The sequence below is a fragment of the Monomorium pharaonis genome, unplaced genomic scaffold, assembly GCF_013373865.1.
Source record: "Monomorium pharaonis isolate MP-MQ-018 unplaced genomic scaffold, ASM1337386v2 scaffold_352, whole genome shotgun sequence".
Lineage (NCBI taxonomy): Eukaryota > Metazoa > Arthropoda > Insecta > Hymenoptera > Formicidae > Monomorium > Monomorium pharaonis.
This window is the reverse complement of record NW_023415640.1, coordinates 25,654-43,711: the sequence shown is the minus strand read 5'-3', so window position 1 is coordinate 43,711 and position 18,058 is coordinate 25,654. Positions and strand designations below refer to the sequence as shown.

The following is an 18,058-nucleotide window of genomic DNA, read 5'->3' as shown; positions in this document are numbered from 1 at the left end:
TTAATTGAATTAATCTTCGTTCTCGTTGACTAAAAACTAAATGGCTATACTCTGTCAGGATATATACCCGTGTCATTTCCAACCTCTACGACTATGTGCTAAATTTGAAGAAAAACGTTTGGATGGCATGGAAATGGTTGGTACCGGCGTATTTTCACGACAGGCAGAAGAACTTCTCGGACATTTTAGTACAGACAATCGATACTCTGCGCACCACGTGGTTTATTGATCTCATGAACAATCAACAGAGACCGGTACTGTTGGTCGGGGAAACTGGCACGTCGAAGACGGCCATTATTCATGAATTTCTAAGGAACTTGAACCCCGAAAGATTCGTAAGTGAATCACCAATACTGACAATGAGAGAGATTAATTGAACTATTTATTAATAATTATTCTCTATCCAGCTATGTCCAAAAATTATTTGGCATTCTAATTTTTATCTTAATATTTATAAAAGCCGCATTTTATTCAAATAATTTTGTCAATAAAGTAATATAAGACATATAAATAATAAGACGAACAAAATTTATATTTTATGACAAATACTTTGTGACAAATAGGAGCAGCTTTTAATTAATTTTTCCTCGAGAACCACTTCGATGGATGTGCAGAGAAATATTGAATCAGTAGTGGATAAAAGATCAAGAGAAGTATATGGGGCACCACCCGGAAAGAAATTAATAGTTTTTATCGACGACATGAATATGCCAGTTGTCGATATTTACGGAACGCAGCAGCCCATCGCATTCCTTAAACTATTGTTTGAGAGAGGCGGCTTTTACGATCGCGGACGTGATTTGAATTGGAAGTACTTGAAAGATATCTGTAAGTAAATTTTATGCAAAATCTTCCAAAATAATATTTCTTTCAAAAACAATGAAACATTGAACTTTCATTTCTTTCAAAAACGTGTCGATTTCATTATCAATAATTTCATCAAATTTTCTATATAATTTTATCAATTTCTTATAATTTATTAATGGCAATAAAGATATATATATTTAATATATTTCCAATATGTTTGATTAAAATAATTATAGAAGACTTTAATCTTAGCATCACAAATGCATTTTCTGTACAGTTCTACAGAAAGATCAGTTTTGCTTAAATATCTACACATTATTTTTAATAACCAAATAGAAAAAATATTATGTTAAACCATCTGAACTATTATCGCCGTAGCTTTTTAAATTGATGGTTACTAGAATACGTCAAAATTTTTTGCAGAATTTTATTGCCATTGTTCTTGTGCACCCTAAATGTATAATTCTTTCTGTAGCCTAGCTCAATTTTTATATATTTTAGCAAAATCTTTCTTTATGTAGGTTATTTAGCAGCCATGGGAGAACCGGGTAGCGGCAGGAATGAAGTCGATCCGCGATTTATCTCGATGTTCTCGATTTACAACGTGACTTTCCCAACGACCAAGACCCTCCATCACATTTACACGAGTATCCTGTCCGGACATCTACAAACATTTTCGGAGGCAGTTCAGTCCATTGCTAACGGACTCGTACAATTGATTGTTGGAACTTTACGAGGTAGTTGCGCGATACGTTATGGCGTTATTTTCTTAAACGAGATACATATCAACAGCATAATACTATTCAGTCAGTTAAGAAGCGGTTTACTGCCGACACCGTCCAAATTCCACTACATCTTTAACATGCGAGATCTCTCGAGAATCACGGCCGGATTGCTCCAGAGTTATCCTGACTTCTATCCAAGCGCGAAGCAGTTTGTCAGGCTCTGGAGAAACGAAATCACCCGAGTTATATGCGATCGTCTCATTAGCGTGCAGGTAACGCAATTAAATTCTTCTACTCTCTTTCGGTTTATTAAAAGCTTTATATACTTTTTGATGTTCCAGGACGAGAACTTGGTAATTGAGCAACTGAATGAAAAAATACGGAATTATTGGGACCTAGAACCCGAAGTGGTTAAGTACAGTTTAAGAGACCCGATACTCTACGGCGATTTCAGGAATGCCTGCAACGAGGATGAACCTAGGTTTTATGAGGATCTGTTGGATTACGAGGCGGTTTACAGCTTGTTTCTAGAGGTCAAGCTTCTTCTTCTAATGTAAATTTTTTAAATTATTCCTCTATGCTCCATTACTATTTGACCTGCTCATTCAAGCAAAGTCGCTATTTAATCAAGACGTTAAAAATTATTTTTAAACAAGGTACAGTTTATTTAATGTTACCAATGCGTAACAAGGCATTTAGTTGATTAATCAAACTAAAATTTGCTACTAACTAATCAGAGAATGCTTCAAAGTATTTGTAGATTTTGGTGAAAATTTTTTTTTAAATTCTTTATAATTTTTATATATTTTTTAGAATTTCATAATTTTGCAATGTTTGCGAATTAAGAAAATTTTTCAGAAATACTGAAAAGAATATATATCTTATTTATAATTCCTTACATACGTGAATTTTGAAACATTTCAAGATTTTCAAGATTTCTCACCTTCTATAATTTTTGAAAAATGATAACATATGTAGAAAAATTTAAATCTCTATTTTTTGAAAATCTAAGGTATTTTTTGAAAAAAACGTAAATATAAAATACTTTTAAAAATATTATAAGAATTTTTTCATGAAAAGCAAGTGAGTCGTAGCTCAAATCTGTTTATGCTATTTGTAGATTTTCGAAGAATACAACGAGAGGAACAAGACTAAACTGCACATGGTTCTCTTTAATGATGCATTAGAGCATCTGACCAGAGTGCACCGTGTACTTCGAATGCATCGCGGTCACGTGCTGGTTATCGGAACGGGCGGTAGCGGCAAGAAATCTGTAATAAGATTGGCGTCATTCGCTGCCGGTTACCAGCTATTTCAGATCGTCCTGAGTCGCGGATACAACGAAGCGTTCTTCCGCGAGGACATGAAAAATCTGTACAACATGGTCGGGTTAGAGAACAAGAAGGTCGTGTTCATGTTCACATCTGGCCACATCAAGGACGAGAGCTTTCTTGAGTTGGTGAACAACATGTTAACGGCGGGCTTCGTGCCAGGTCTTTTCAATGACGAAGAGAAAGATACGATCGTTACTTCCTGCAGAGGGGCAGCGGTTAAAGCAGGCTTTGATATTTCAAAGTAAGCAGACATTTGTCGTTCAAGCAATTTAATTTTGTTTCTAAATTCTTTGGCCATTTCTTAAAACTCACTGCACTAATTGTGAGAGAAAAGTATTTGATATTTGTGGCTACAATTATATGTTAAAATAATTATGGTTATCATGATCCAGTTTTATAGTTATTATTGCTATAATGTTAGTAATAATAACATATAATATATTACATTGAAAACTACACCAAAAAATAATTATAATTACTATAATTTAAACATAGTTTGGCATTAAAAAATAAATTATAAATTATAGTTGTTTTTAGAGCTATATTTTTAGAGCTATATACTCATTATAAATTATAGTTGTTTTTAGAGCTATATTTAACTACATTTAAATGTTGATAATTACAGCTATTTTTTATTTTATTCGATGTAACACATTATATATTATTATTAACATTGTAATATCAGAGTCACAAGAAAATAATATTACGATTTAATGTAGTTTTAAATAATAAATAAAGAGAGAGAGAGAGAGAGAGAGAGTACAGAGTTTCGTGCATAAAACTTTATTATATTATTGATATTAAGTGATAAATTAAATTAACAAAATTACTCTCTTTACTCACATTATTTATAAAAATAAATTTATATAAATACTTTCTAAATTCTAAGAATAACAATCATGAAATGGATCTCTCAACCATAATTATTTTAACATTTAATTATAATCGCAGACACTAAGTATTTTTTTTTCCAGTGCGTGTTTAAAAAAAAGTATTTTTGGCTCTAGGAAAAGCGTCTGGTCGTACTTTGCCAAGACGTGCACCGCAAACTTACGGATAGCGCTGGCGATGAGTCCATCGGGCGATGCCCTGCGGACGCGATGTCGCAATTATCCTGGCTTGATCGACAATACCACTATAGACTGGATGTTTCCGTGGCCGCAGCAGGCCCTGGTGGCGGTGGCAAACGTTTTTATCAGAGATGTAAGCAAGAGCGGATAGACGAAAGAAACAATCAAACGCGACACGAGGCGATCTCTTTTCTTTTTCTAGAGTCCAATTGTGCCGCAGGAGTACAATAAGGTAATCGTGAGTCACATCGTGCACGTGCATACATCCGTATTACAATATACAGTGGACTTCGCGACGAAACTGAGGCGACGAAATTATGTCACGCCAAGGCATTTCTTGGACTTCATCAACACTTATCTAAAGCTGATGGTGGAGAAAAAGAACTTCATAAATTCACGTCGCGCGCGCCTTTCCGGAGGTAACTGCAAAATCTCTTTATAAATTATCTTAATTTTTATTTTATTTCTATTTTTTTGCAACCCTCTAGCGATCAATATCGCATATTTCCAATATTTACCTTCCACGTAAATATATAAGATGTATTAATAAATTTGGGACTTGTACCGTTCAGTTATACTTCAAAGTAAAATTGATTATAGAAATATATTGCAACCAGACAAGCTAATCGTAAAAGAAATTAAAATAAAAAAGTGAAATATTAATTCTTTATTTACAAAATATTTTTTATTAAAATTAATCAAAAAAGTTTTTAATAACAATAAAGCTATGCAGGCTCTGACACAATAATAATAGATTTAAGTATTTTTAACAAATTTTATTTTCTGCATCTTGTCTTTTATTTTTATTCTAGAAAAATTATATCTTTCAATATAAAAGAGGCGAAGCTTTCTTTTTTCTTACTAAATAAATATCCTTTTTTAGGACTGCAGAAGATCATGGAAGCTTCGGTGTCGCTGACGGAACTAAATAAAGTCTTGGATGTGCAAAGAATCAAAGTGAATGATCAAACACGAAGTTGCGAACAGTTGCTCGCGTCCATCGGCGAGAGTACAGACGTCGCGATGGAGAAGAAGCAACTGAGCGAAGAGAAAAGGAAGGAAATTGAGGACAAGAAGAAAATGATAGCCAAAGAGGAAACTGAAGCCAGGCAGGCTCTGGCGGAGGCCCAACCGGCTCTTGATGCGGCTAAACTTGCACTGAGCGAACTCGATAAAGCTGATATCACCGAGATAAGGTTCGACTTTGTTCAACTTATCAGCTGCTCAATATTGAATTTAAAAGAAAGATGCATAATAAACTTTTAGAAGATATTAAACTTTCTAATAAATCAATAACACTTTAGATCTTTCGCCACTCCGCCCGAACCGGTGCAGATTGTTTCGGAATGCGTTGCGATACTTCGGAACGTCAGAGACGTGTCGTGGAAAGGAGCGAAAGGCATGATGAGCGATCCTTATTTTTTGAGACACTTGCAGGAAATGGATTGCGATCAGATTACTCTGCGGCAACAGCAAGCAGTTCGGACGCATTTGAAGAAAACTGATAAGCTAGATCAGATGCAGTTCATTAGTAAAGCGGGATACGGCTTATACAAATTTGTGCTTGCTGTTCTGGATTACTGCGCCGTTTATAGAGAGGTATTCACGGAGTTTTGTAAACTTTAATCGATAATTTATCTGTTAATTTTTGTCTGAAATCTCTATCCTTTATTTTTATTTATTTTTCTCCTTCTAATCTTCTCCTTTCAGAATTTTATAAAAGATATTTATTTCTTTAAAAATTTTAGATTTTTTGTTATTTCTAAAAACTATTAAAAAATTTTTTCTAAAAAGCTATAAAATTATACAAAAATTCCGCCAAATTCTGAAGAATTATCTGAAAAATTGTGAAAAAAATGTTCACCAGGGATATTTATAATAAATCCTTATGCAAATAATTTACTTTTGGTTTGCTATTTCAGGTGAAGCCAAAATCGACAGAGTTCAGGAGCTCGAAGCGGAATCCGAAAAAGCCAGGCGCGCGTTGGAAAAGGAAGAGAGGAGAATTAAAACGATTGGAGAAAATGATCCAGGAATTAAACGCGAAGTACGATGTCGCGATGAACGAGCGACAGAATCTTCAGGACGAAACAGACTTGCTGCAACGACGTCTTATAGCTGCCGACAAGCTTATCTCCGGATTATCTTCCGAGAATGAACGATGGCGGAAGGATCTGCAGGTTCTTCAAGATGATATGCAGAAGATTACGGGAAATTGTTTGCTCGGAGCGTCGTTTTTGACCTACAGCGGGCCGTTCTCCTACGAATTCAGGAATGAAATGTACAGCGACTGGCGGAGGAGCATTTTAGAGAAGAAATTACCCTTATCGATCCCCTTCAAACTCGAAACGCAACTAAGCGACGACGTTGAAATTAGCAGGTAAATGAGATTGTATTTGACTATAAAATGATGTACATTTTAAATCTCTATACACAATTAATATCTGCGTAATAAAGTATTACATTAAACATTATAATTTTATATATAATATTTGAATTATAATTGAATATAATATTTTCCTCGTGTATTAATTACAATTAATTACAATTTGTTAATAAAACATTAAATTTCAAAAAATTAGGAATGAAAAAAAAGCGTGTTTTATCTCGTTGACCAAATATTCATATAAATATTCAGATAACTTGATATAAATGACGAAATTTGCTTTTCTAATGTAAATATTAAAACACAACACCTGTAGATGGAATTCAGAAGGTCTCCCACCGGACGAGCTATCCGTGCAAAAACGGTATACTTGCCCTGAAAGCATCCAGATTTCCATTTTGCATTGATCCGCAGCAGCAAGCGTTAAATTGGATTAAGAAGAGGGAACAGAAACAGAACTTGAAGATTCTCTCCTTTACAGACGCGGATTTTTTTAAGCAAGTCGAATTGGCTATTAATTATGGTCTGCCTGTGCTTGTTGAAGATGCCGACGAGGTTGATCCCATCTTGGACAACGTCTTATCGCGAAATATTCAGAGTAAGATACAAAATTCAAATAAGTTCATAGATCGATATAATTGTAATGCACGCAAACTTGGAAATTATTCTACCTTCATCGATTTGTCTTTTAGACATAGTTAGAAAATTTATTTTAAATTTAACGTATATTGTCTCAAATGTTCCTCTCAAATTTTTAATACCATAATATATACAAAACTAATACAAATAATATTACGAAAATTAATACAGAAAATGTAACAGTTTAACATAATTTGGAAACAAAATTATATATTTATATTTTTTTTGTAAAATTAATATTTTTATAATATCTGAAAACGTATATTTTGTTCATTTATTTTGGAATTAATATTTCACTACTATTATTTTTGTTACTTGTCTATTTACCCATAAATTGTATTATTTTGACACAAAAAAATATTGAATATCAATTTAAACTAATAAGATCTTTAAATAACAATCATATTATGTTAAATCAACACTCGGGTGTGTTAAAAATGTTAAAAATGTTATTAACACAAAAATTTTAATAAAAACCGTTTTTAACATAAATACAAAACGTCTTCTACTGTGTAGCCGCTGCGGGGCGAACTTTCGTCATTCTTGGTGATAAAGAGGTAGATTATGATCCACGATTCCGAATATATTTAACAACGAAAATGACCAATCCGATGTTGGATCCTGCCTTGTATGCCAAAGCAGTTGTTATCAATTACATGGTCACCACAGCAGTGAGTAAACTTTAAGATCCAGTTATAAATTGTGACTACAACATAATTGTGTAATTCTTCAAGTCATAATTACCTTATAATTATCATTATATTGTATTTCAAGAAAATACTTAAACAAAACTCTTCTTTAACTTGAAGAGCTATCAATATTTCGCTAAATTCTCGCAAAACACCTCTTCCCAGGGTTTGGAGAACCAACTTCTGTCGGTAGTGGTGAGAACCGAAAGACCGGACATCGAGGAGCAGCGCGAGACGCTGATCCTGGAGACCAGCGAGAACAAGAATCTGCTGCAGCAACTGGAAGACAGTCTTCTGCGCGAAATTGCCATGGACCAGCGCAACATGGTGGACAACATCGAGCTGATTGAGACCCTGGAAAACATCAAGTCCAGCGCCAGGGAAGTGATGAACAAACTGTCGCTCGCGGAAGTCACTGCGGCCGACATAAACAAGCTTCGCGAAAACTATCGTCCGGTGGCGAAGCGGGGCGCAATTCTGTTCTCCGTGCTGGTCGACATGGCCACCATAAGCGCCATGTATCAGTACTCTCTGATCAGCTACGTCGAAGTGTTTGTTCACTCGCTAAAGCGATCGTTACCCGATCCGGTGATCGCTAAACGACTGAGCAGTATTATTCCAATGTTGACGAAGAATGTTTACAATTACGGCTGCACTGGCATCTTCGCGCGGCACAAGCTTCTCTTCTCCTTGCAAACTTGCGTAAAAATAGAGCAGAGTTTGGGCAACGTGAATCAAAAGCAATTGGATTTCTTCATCAAGGGCAGCGTGGCCTTGGAGAAATCGCTCGAACCTACTCGTTGGTTGTCGGCGTCGGGCTGGGAAGACGTCCTCAAGCTGGCGAGCGATTTCCCGGAGAAGTTTGAACAACTTCCGGAAGAGCTACGGGATTACGAAGACGAGTGGAAGAAGGTAAATCCCCGAAATGGCAAATGACGATTATTTGAACAATTTAATTAATTGTATAAACTTTTTTTTTTAACTTTGCATACACTTCGCATACACTTTGACTCAACTACTCCGTAAGAAACAAGGATTATGTTAAAGTACGGAGGATAATTAATGAGATAATTAATTATACCCGTAATTATAATATCTGTAATCAAGTTGGCTGATTAATTGTCGATTTCAGTGGTGCGACTCCGACACACCGGAGTCGGATGATCTTCCGTGCGACTATAGCACGCGGTTGACACCATTCGAGAAGCTGATGCTGTTACGTTGCTTCCGCGTAGATCGCGTCTATCGTGGCATAATTAGTTACATCACCGAGATCATGGGCGAGCAATACATCACGCCGCCTCGTGTGAGCTTCGACATGATTTTCGAGGAAAGTATGCCGACCATGCCTGTGGTCTTTATTTTAAGCCCGGGTTCAGATCCCACGTCGGAGCTGATGAAGTTGGCCGATCGATATGGCTGCGGCGGAGGAAGATTCAGATATCTCTCCCTCGGTCAAAGCCAAGATAAGGTGAGATGAAGAATGCGCAGAAGAAAAGAATATATATTTTTTTTGAGAATGTCATTATTTTTAAATACTGTTAAATACTGAAATAAAAAAATTATACAATGTTAAACAGATTTAACTTGCTTACATGAAGAATTTTGTATTTCCACTAAGAAGAATTAATATATGAGTTGAGAGGAAAAAATATCGGATGAAAAATAATTTTATCTTCAAGAGTTAATTTTTAAAAAATTCTGCTATTATTAAAACAATCACACAGTGCTCTTTAAATGACAATATTAAAATAAGATATATTATTTTACTAAAATTTAATAAAAAATTCTTCAAAAAATATACATAAGCAAGATTATTATGTTAGAACCTAATCTATATGTAAGCAAACATAATTTCTCTTGTTTATATATAAAATAATTATTAAGTAGACAATATATTAATTCCAGTTTGATATTAATGCTTGATACTGTTTTCCTGTATATACATAATCGAATACTTCTAAAATTTACATTATAGCCACGCTGGGTGACTTGAACGGGACGACAAATAATTTTTACACATGTTCAAGTTGCATCAATTTATAACTTTCAGCGTTTCGAAAAATTTTAATTTCTTTCAAAAAATTGCTTGTCTAATAGATCGCGATGGAATTACTGGAGACAGCGATAACGAGAGGTCAGTGGCTGATGCTGCAGAATTGCCACTTGCTGTTACCCTTCACGAAGAAGCTAGAGAAGATCGTGGAGAACATAGAGAAGCCTCATCCCGACTTCCGCTTATGGCTCACCACCGAATCAACCCCCAATTTTCCAATCGGAATACTCCAGCAATCTCTAAAAGGTAACGAACGATAAAAATGTACGCTTATACCCGTGTGGAAATTCATCTAGGCATGCCCTATTTAATATTGACCCCATACGGGCGTTACTGAAACCTATTCAGGGCCTATTCAGGGCCTATTTAGGATATTTGGACTTGAGCTTGCCTGAATTGGGCCTGGTTTAAATTTACAACTTTTTCCCCAAGACTCACAGTTAGGTTTGCCTAATTATAGCTTTTTTCTCAATTCTTATATTTTAATTATTTTAATATATTAATTGTATTAGACTTAAATATTTCAAAGTAACATATCGTTTTCCACGTCTGATAGAATAATTACTGAAGTAATTAGCTAATACATTATTTATAAAATCTATTATTTTATTGAGTTTGTTGTCTTCTATGTTTGGCTTTTAAATAGATCGTAAAGAAAAACAAAAGTTTTAAATAGAATATTAATTGCAAATAACCGATATCAGACTCGTAATATGTTTTTGTAAGATTTAAAAAAAATACCATTTCTGTATTACAAATACTGATATCTATTTCGATTGATTAAACGATACGATTATGTATAATACATAATGCATAAAATATAATAAATAATTGATATATTTTAAAATTGTTGTTTTTATTTATTTATTAAATATAATAAATTGAGCAATGATATATCCTGTAATTTTGGCCCAATTTATTTTACATATATAACCCCAACTTAAATATAATTAATCATCTAATTAATCATTTGAACGCTTCAAAGTATTAGTGCTAAATAGATTGCAATTTCCATCAAATTATTAAGGTTATGGAAAAAGATAAATTTAACAATAAAATTAATAGGTAAATAAATTAATGCAATTTATTTTTAATATATTTTGCAAAATTTAACTGCTTTTATAAATAATATAATTGCGTCAGTTTATAACATATATAGTACAGAGAAATTAGACTCAGAAACCACTGTTTCGAGAAAAAATTGTAAGAGGCACTTTTATTGCACATTCTTAATCATACAAACATATTAAACAAAAATTCAACTCGGAAAAAGTTGGGAATTATTGTGTAAACAATGAAAGAAGGTGAAAATTTTCGTTTTTTGGCAATAAAAAAAAATTTATTACTGTTAGCAAAAAACAAAAAATATAAGCTTATAGGTATTAAAAATACCTATTAAATGAGCCGTCGAACGTTCCAATTGGTTAATTTTTTAAGGAGAAAAAAATTAAAAACTGCCAAAATTTACTTTTTTCTTAAATTGTTAATAACAAATGGACAAGTGATGGCAAATTCTTGTAATAGGGCTTAAATAGTAGCGGTTATTATTCTCTAAAAGTCTTGAAAATTTTAGCCCAAAACATTCATAACTTTTGACACAAAGCTATTTTTTATTTAATTATTTTTTAATTTTTTAATTTTTAATTAACATTGTTTACACAATAATTATCAACTTTTTCTGAGTTGAATTTTTGTTTAATATGTTTGTATGATTTTTCCGAATAAGAATCTGCAATAAAAGTGCCTCTTACAATTTTTTCTCGAAAAATTCTAATTTTAATTTTAATGTATTAATAAGTATATATAGACAATTACAAGTACCCAATATCGATAAGTCAATTGGCTCAGTAGATAGAGTACAAGTTTTGTAATCCTAGGTCCCGGGTTCAAAACTACCAGCGGCAAGTTTTTAATTATTTGAAAAATAATTTTAGAAATAAATATAAAATTATTTTTAAAATTAAATTAAATTAAATTAAATAATAAAAAAATAAAATAAAATAAAATAAAATAAAATAAAATAAAATAAAATAAAATAAAATAAAATAAAATAAAATAAATAAAATAAAATAAAATAAAATAAAATAAAATAAAATAAAATAAATAAAATAAAATAAAATAAAATAAAATAAAATAAAATAAATAAAATAAAATAAAATAAAATAAAATAAAAAATAAAATTAAGTTCCGTTAAAGTTAAAGTTAAAGTTCCGTTAAGTTAAGTTCCCGTTCCCAAGTTACCGTTAAAGTTCCCGTTCCGTTCCCGTTCCCGTTCCCGTTCCGTTAAAGTTCCCGTTCCCGTTCCCGTTCCCGTTCCCGTTCCCGTTCCCGTTCCCGTTCCCGTTCCCGTTAAAGTTCCCGTTCCCGTTCCCGTTCCCGTTCCCGTTCCCGTTCCCGTTCCGTTCCCGTTCCCGTTCCCGTTCCCGTTCCCGTTCCCGTTCCCGTTCCCGTTCCCGTTCCCGTTCCCGTTCCCGTTACCGTTCCCGTTCCCGTTCCCGTTCCCGTTCCCGTTCCCGTTCCCGTTCCGTCCCGTTCCCGTTCCGTTCCCGTTCCCGTTCCCGTTCCCGTTCCGTTCCCGTTCCCGTTCCCGTTCCCGTTCCCGTTCCCGTTCCCGTTCCCGTTCCGTTCCCGTTCCCGTTCCCGTTCCCGTTCCCGTTCCCGTTCCCGTTCCGTTCCGTTCCCGTTCCCGTTCCCGTTCCCGTTCCCGTTCCCGTTCCCGTTCCCGTTCCCGTTCCCGTTCCCGTTCCCGTTCCCGTTCCCGTTCCCGTTCCCGTTCCCGTTCCCGTTCCCGTTCCCGTTCCCGTTCCCGTTCCCGTTCCCGTTCCCGTTCCCGTTCCCGTTCCGTCCCGTTCCCGTTCCCGTTCCCGTTCCCGTTCCCGTTCCCGTTCCCGTTCCCGTTCCCGTTCCCGTTCCCGTTCCCGTTCCCGTTCCGTCCCGTTCCCGTTCCCGTTCCGTTCCCGTTCCCGTTCCCGTTCCCGTTCCCGTTCCCGTTCCCGTTCCCGTTCCCGTTCCCGTTCCCGTTCCGTTCCCGTTCCCGTTCCCGTTCCCGTTCCCGTTCCCGTTCCCGTTCCCGTTCCCGTTCCCGTTCCCGTTCCCGTTCCCGTTCCCGTTCCCGTTCCCGTTCCCGTTCCCGTTCCCGTTCCCGTTCCCGTTCCCGTTCCCGTTCCCGTTCCCGTTCCCGTTCCCGTTCCCGTTCCCGTTCCCGTTCCCGTTCCCGTTCCCGTTCCCGTTCCCGTTCCCGTTCCCGTTCCCGTTCCCGTTCCCGTTCCCGTTCCCGTTCCCGTTCCCGTTCCCGTTCCCGTTCCCGTTCCCGTTCCCGTTCCCGTTCCCGTTCCGTTCCCGTTCCCGTTCCCGTTCCCGTTCCCGTTCCCGTTCCCGTTCCCGTTCCCGTTCCCGTTCCCGTTCCCGTTCCCGTTCCCGTTCCCGTTCCCGTTCCCGTTCCCGTTCCCGTTCCCGTTCCCGTTCCCTTCCCTTCCCTTCCCTTCCCTTCCCTTCCCTTCCCTTCCCCTTCCCCTTCCCCTTCCCCTTCCCCTCCCCTTCCCTTCCCTTCCCTTCCCTTCCCTTCCCTTCCCCTTCCCCTTCCCCTTCCCCTTCCCCTTCCCCTGCCCTCCCCTCCCCTTCCCTCCCCTTCCCTCCCCTTCCCCTTCCCCTTCCCCTTCCCCTTCCCCTTCCCCTTCCCCTTCCCCTTCCCCTCCCCTTCCCCTCCCCTTCCCCTTCCCCGTCCCCTTCCCCGTCCCCTCCCCTCCCCTCCTTTCCCTTTCCTTCCCCTTCCCCCTCCCCTCCCCTCCCCTCCCCTCCCCTCGTTTGCCTTTCCTTCCTTCCTCCCCCTTTGTCCTCCCTTTCGTCTGTCCTGTTGCTCCCCCTCCTCCGCCTCCCTTTTTCTTTCTTCTCCTCCTCCCCCCTTTTCGTTTGGCTCCCGCTACCTTTTTCTCTTGGCCCCAGTTTGAAACCCATGTCAGCCCTAGATTAAAAAGCGGGACAAATCGATATTGGACCAAGGTAGGCGTCCTAACTTGGGCCTCAATAAAAGTAAAGAAACCTAACTTGGCCCTGATTACAACCTAGGTAGAATTTTCACACGGATACTTTGTACTTTTTAATAAAATTTATTTGCAGTGGTGATGGAACCGCCGAGTGGATTGAAGCCAAATTTGCAAAACACGTACTTCAACATGCGACCGCAGCTCTTAGAAAGTTGCCCTCATCCACTTTACAAGCACTTAATTTATGTTCTCGCGTTTTATCATGCAGTTATTCAGGCAAGCAAACCTTTAACGTGATTGTTTGAATGTTTGAAAGATACCCAAAGCAACTTCAATAAAGCGCTCTTAACATCGCAGGAGAGAAGAAAGTACGATAAGATCGGATGGAACATAAAGTACGATTTCAATGAGTCGGATTTCAATGTGTGTGTTAGCATCCTAGACACTTATTTGACGAAGGCACTGGCAACAAAGGGCTTTCAAGTACCGTGGAACAGCCTTAAGTATTTAATTGGCGAAGTACGTTCAATTTGTGTCATCTAAAATCTTCTTTATCAGTATGAGATCTCATAGAAGTATTTCTAACAGTTTGTATACATTTAATTTCATTTTTAAAATAAGATCTTTTTTTATAGTATTTCAATATAGTATTTTAATAATAATAATTTATATAATTAATTTTATTCAATTTTTATTTGTTATTCTAATTCAGTTTTTTTTGGCATAAAATCTGAATGCAAGTCATTGTGTTTTACATGTTCAAATTTCGAAAATAACCAGGTGATGTATGGCGGAAGAGTGATAGACAGCTACGATCGTCGCGTTTCGTACACATATATGGACGAGTATTTCGGTGATTTTCTCTTTGACGAGTTTCAACCGTTTCACTTTTACAAGGACGACATCGTCGACTACGTGATACCGCCGGAAGGAAATCGCGACGATTACTTGCGATTTATCGAAGAGCTCCCGCTGGTAAATGGCCCGGAGGTGTTCGGGTTGCATCCAAACGCCGAAATAGGATACTTTACGCAGGCAGTTAATAAAATGTGGAGGCATCTCATAGAACTCCAGCCGCAAATTGGTGCGAGTACATTATATTTTTCTCGCCTTACCCTGTTTCTATAATGTCGATCGCAACGACAAAATTATGATGCCACTATTAAATGTTGCTATTCTTAAGGAAACATAAACACTTGGAGTTGCGAACTTTTTGTGGAAAAACGGAAAGAGACTGTAAGTCACCGTTTACTAAATATGATTTAGGAAAACTTGAATAGCAACATTATTTTATATTATTTTTTAATAAAATTTAAGTGGCAAATGTAGACCAAATATATTCCTGACAATGACCTAAACATATGACATATATATTTTTTTGCGTTTTCCACAAAAAAATTTGCAAATCTAAATGTTTGTTTCATGTAGGTGTATATGCTTCTTTACGTAAAATAATATTTTCAAATTAAGAATATTCAAAATAAATTTAATTAAATATTAATTAATTTTATTAATAGCGAGTATTAAAATTATTGTTACTAAAAAACCTTTATATCTTATTTTTAAATCATATCGTAATTCTTAATGAGATAATTTAATGAGATAATTAAAAAAGTATTTGTAGCCGGCTCGGATAAGGAGAGTGAGTCACGAATTTATTACGTTTTTTTCAATTATAATTATAATAACATGCCATAAAATGACACATTAAATTCGTAGCCATGGACATCAGCGGCGTCAGCAAGGATGAATTTATCGACAATGTAGCGAAAGAGGTTTTGACCAAAATACCCGCGCAATATGATGTTAGTAAGGTCAAGAGAAATTTCGGCGTGGCTGTAACACCGACCGCGATCGTTCTATTTCAGGAATTAGAGCGATTCAACAAATTAATAGAAACAATTACAAAAACGTTGACCCAACTGAGAAAGGTAAGTAAACTTTTGAGGTTCAAACTTTCACCACACCTGTTATAGATTGCTTTATATTTAATTACTTAAAAATTGTTTAATTAATTACGCACAAATTCTACTTTTTTATCATTTTTATTGATCCGTATCATATTCCTTATTACTTAAAAACCTACTTTGTAACAATTACTTAACACAATTATTTCATTCTGTACTTATATTAAAGCGAAGATATTAGTTTCAAGAACTTCTCATAATACATTTGCAAACTTTTTTATATTATTTATAGTAATATAGTTTATAGATCCTTTTTTGTAATTATGTTGGCTTAATTAAGATGCATTTGATAATCAAAATTAATAGGCTATTGCTGGCGAAATCGGAATGGACGCGATGCTGGAGAACGTTTCCGCAGCGCTTTATAACGGTATTCTGCCCAAAGAATGGGCCAGACTGGCGCCAGATACGCGAAAGAATCTTGCCGGCTGGATGGACCACTTTCAAAAGAGAATAAATCAATACACAAACTGGGTGCGAAACGTCACATATCATCTTAACTTCCGTGATTCCGCGATATTAACTTTGTCATTAACGGTGCTTTCTTCTCTGATTAGTCAGGCGCGAATGAACCCGTGGTGGTCTGGTTGTCCGGATTGCATGTTCCGGAGACTTATCTGGCGGCTCTGGTACAAATGACTTGCCGCAAGAATAATTGGCCCCTCGATCGTTCCGCCATTTACACGACGGTGTCCACGTTCTCTAAACCCGACGATGTGGAAGAGAGACCCAATCATGTAAATCCCAATAATAATTGCTTTTCACGATATTTTATTAGGATTACAACAGCATCACATTACATTCTGCCATTTGCATTTTAAACAGGGTTTTTACGTGCACGGATTGTATGTGGAAGGCGCTAGGTGGGATATGAAAGAGCGTTGTTTGAAAAGATCGCATCCGAAAGTTTTGATTGAGGAACTGCCAATATTGACCGTCATACCTACTGAAGTTCATAGACTGAAGTTACAGGTATCAAATTTCGCTTATCCACTCTCTAAATTTTATGAAGCAAAAATACTGCCGCTAAAATTCTTCGAGTAATTTTCCATTCTAATAAGAATTAAAGCTTACTCTATAAAAATAACCTCTTTGAAGAGTCACTTTTACTCCTGTAAAAATGTAATACCGGACAGCATTAAATTAATCAGTATTAAAATAATTGATACTTATTTTAAGTATTAAAAATACTGTTGTTAGTACTTTTATTCAATATGCTCAAGTATATTTACTCAAAATAATACTCAAAATAAATAATTATTGGCCAATTTAATATTGTCCAGTATTATATTTTTATAAAGATATAGAATAAACTTTAACTTCGGTTTGCAGAATAGATAAATATTTTTACGCTTGTTACAGAATACGTTTAAAACTCCCGTATATATTACTTCAAACCGGCGAAATGTCCTCGGTGTTGGTTTAGTCTTCGAAGCAAATTTAGCGACTCCGGAACACATTTCGCATTGGGTGCTTCAAGGTGTTTGTCTATTGTTAAATGCAGATTAAAACTGTCTTTAAAACTAATAAGAAAGTGAGATATTTAAAGTACGCTGTATTTTTCAATATATTTGATGTATTACTATATCTATATCTGTATCTGTATTAATCAATGATTGTACTGTAAACATAACTGGCTATAAAACTATTCTTATATATTTTCAAATATTATAATTTTAATAAAATTATGTTGTCGACGTGCAGCACTTTCTCGCGCTTGCACATGCGAATGCGCACTCCCGGAAATCGTGGAAATAGTCAAGAGCGCAGGAACAACAACGAAATGTAATAATAACAAAATCCGTTGCTAAATCCTTATAAAAATGTTAACATTGGGTAGTATAAAATTGGCCAATAACAAAAAAATAAAAAAAAAAAGGAAATTTACGTTCACTTTGCAGTTCCCAAATCGCCTAAAATGAATACCTCCTTTAGAGATTAATGTTTATTAATTAATAATTGTAAATTATTACAACTTATAATATACATATAATAATAATACGGACGCAAATTTCTAAGTACATTGATTACAGAACGCACAGATTCTTAAATATTAATTTTCGAGACCTATATATAAATAACGCATGGATCCGCTTGATCATCGCTGATATATGTTAGATGTAATATAAAACTGATAGTCACGTTACTTCTGATACAATTAAATTACAGCCAAATTACAGCTATTTTGGTTATAATTTAGCTTTTACTAATAAACATGCTCGATTACGACTAATGTGTACGTAATAAACGTCTAACTCACATGACGTACATGTAAACAACACGCCAATCACACCATAACTTTGGAAAATTGACTATACTGTTCTTTGCTGTGCAATAACCAATTATTATATGCTTTTGAGATCGCTAATTACAAATCTAGTATCAGATTTGTAGAATTCAAA

At 36.0% G+C, this 18,058-nt stretch overlaps 1 protein-coding gene across 1 annotated transcript; it reads left to right on the top strand.

Annotated features, from left to right (window-relative positions):
- Window positions 1-58: 58 nt before the first annotated feature.
- Window positions 59-17,490, top strand: LOC118648284 (dynein heavy chain 10, axonemal-like; the record flags this gene model as incomplete). The annotated part of the gene is given in 27 exon segments (XM_036294624.1): window positions 59-79; window positions 82-335; window positions 564-828; window positions 1,329-1,528; window positions 1,586-1,804; window positions 1,874-2,065; window positions 2,653-3,107; window positions 3,874-4,069; window positions 4,139-4,355; window positions 4,820-5,132; window positions 5,241-5,551; window positions 5,859-5,938; window positions 5,940-6,316; window positions 6,639-6,681; window positions 6,683-6,920; window positions 7,478-7,632; window positions 7,816-8,562; window positions 8,783-9,121; window positions 9,751-9,952; window positions 13,823-13,965; window positions 14,047-14,208; window positions 14,470-14,773; window positions 15,409-15,620; window positions 15,963-16,130; window positions 16,214-16,393; window positions 16,482-16,628; window positions 17,019-17,490. Coding segments are annotated over 27 exon segments (6,287 nt in total), but the record flags the coding sequence as incomplete, so codon positions are not given.
- Window positions 17,491-18,058: the final 568 nt, after the last annotated feature.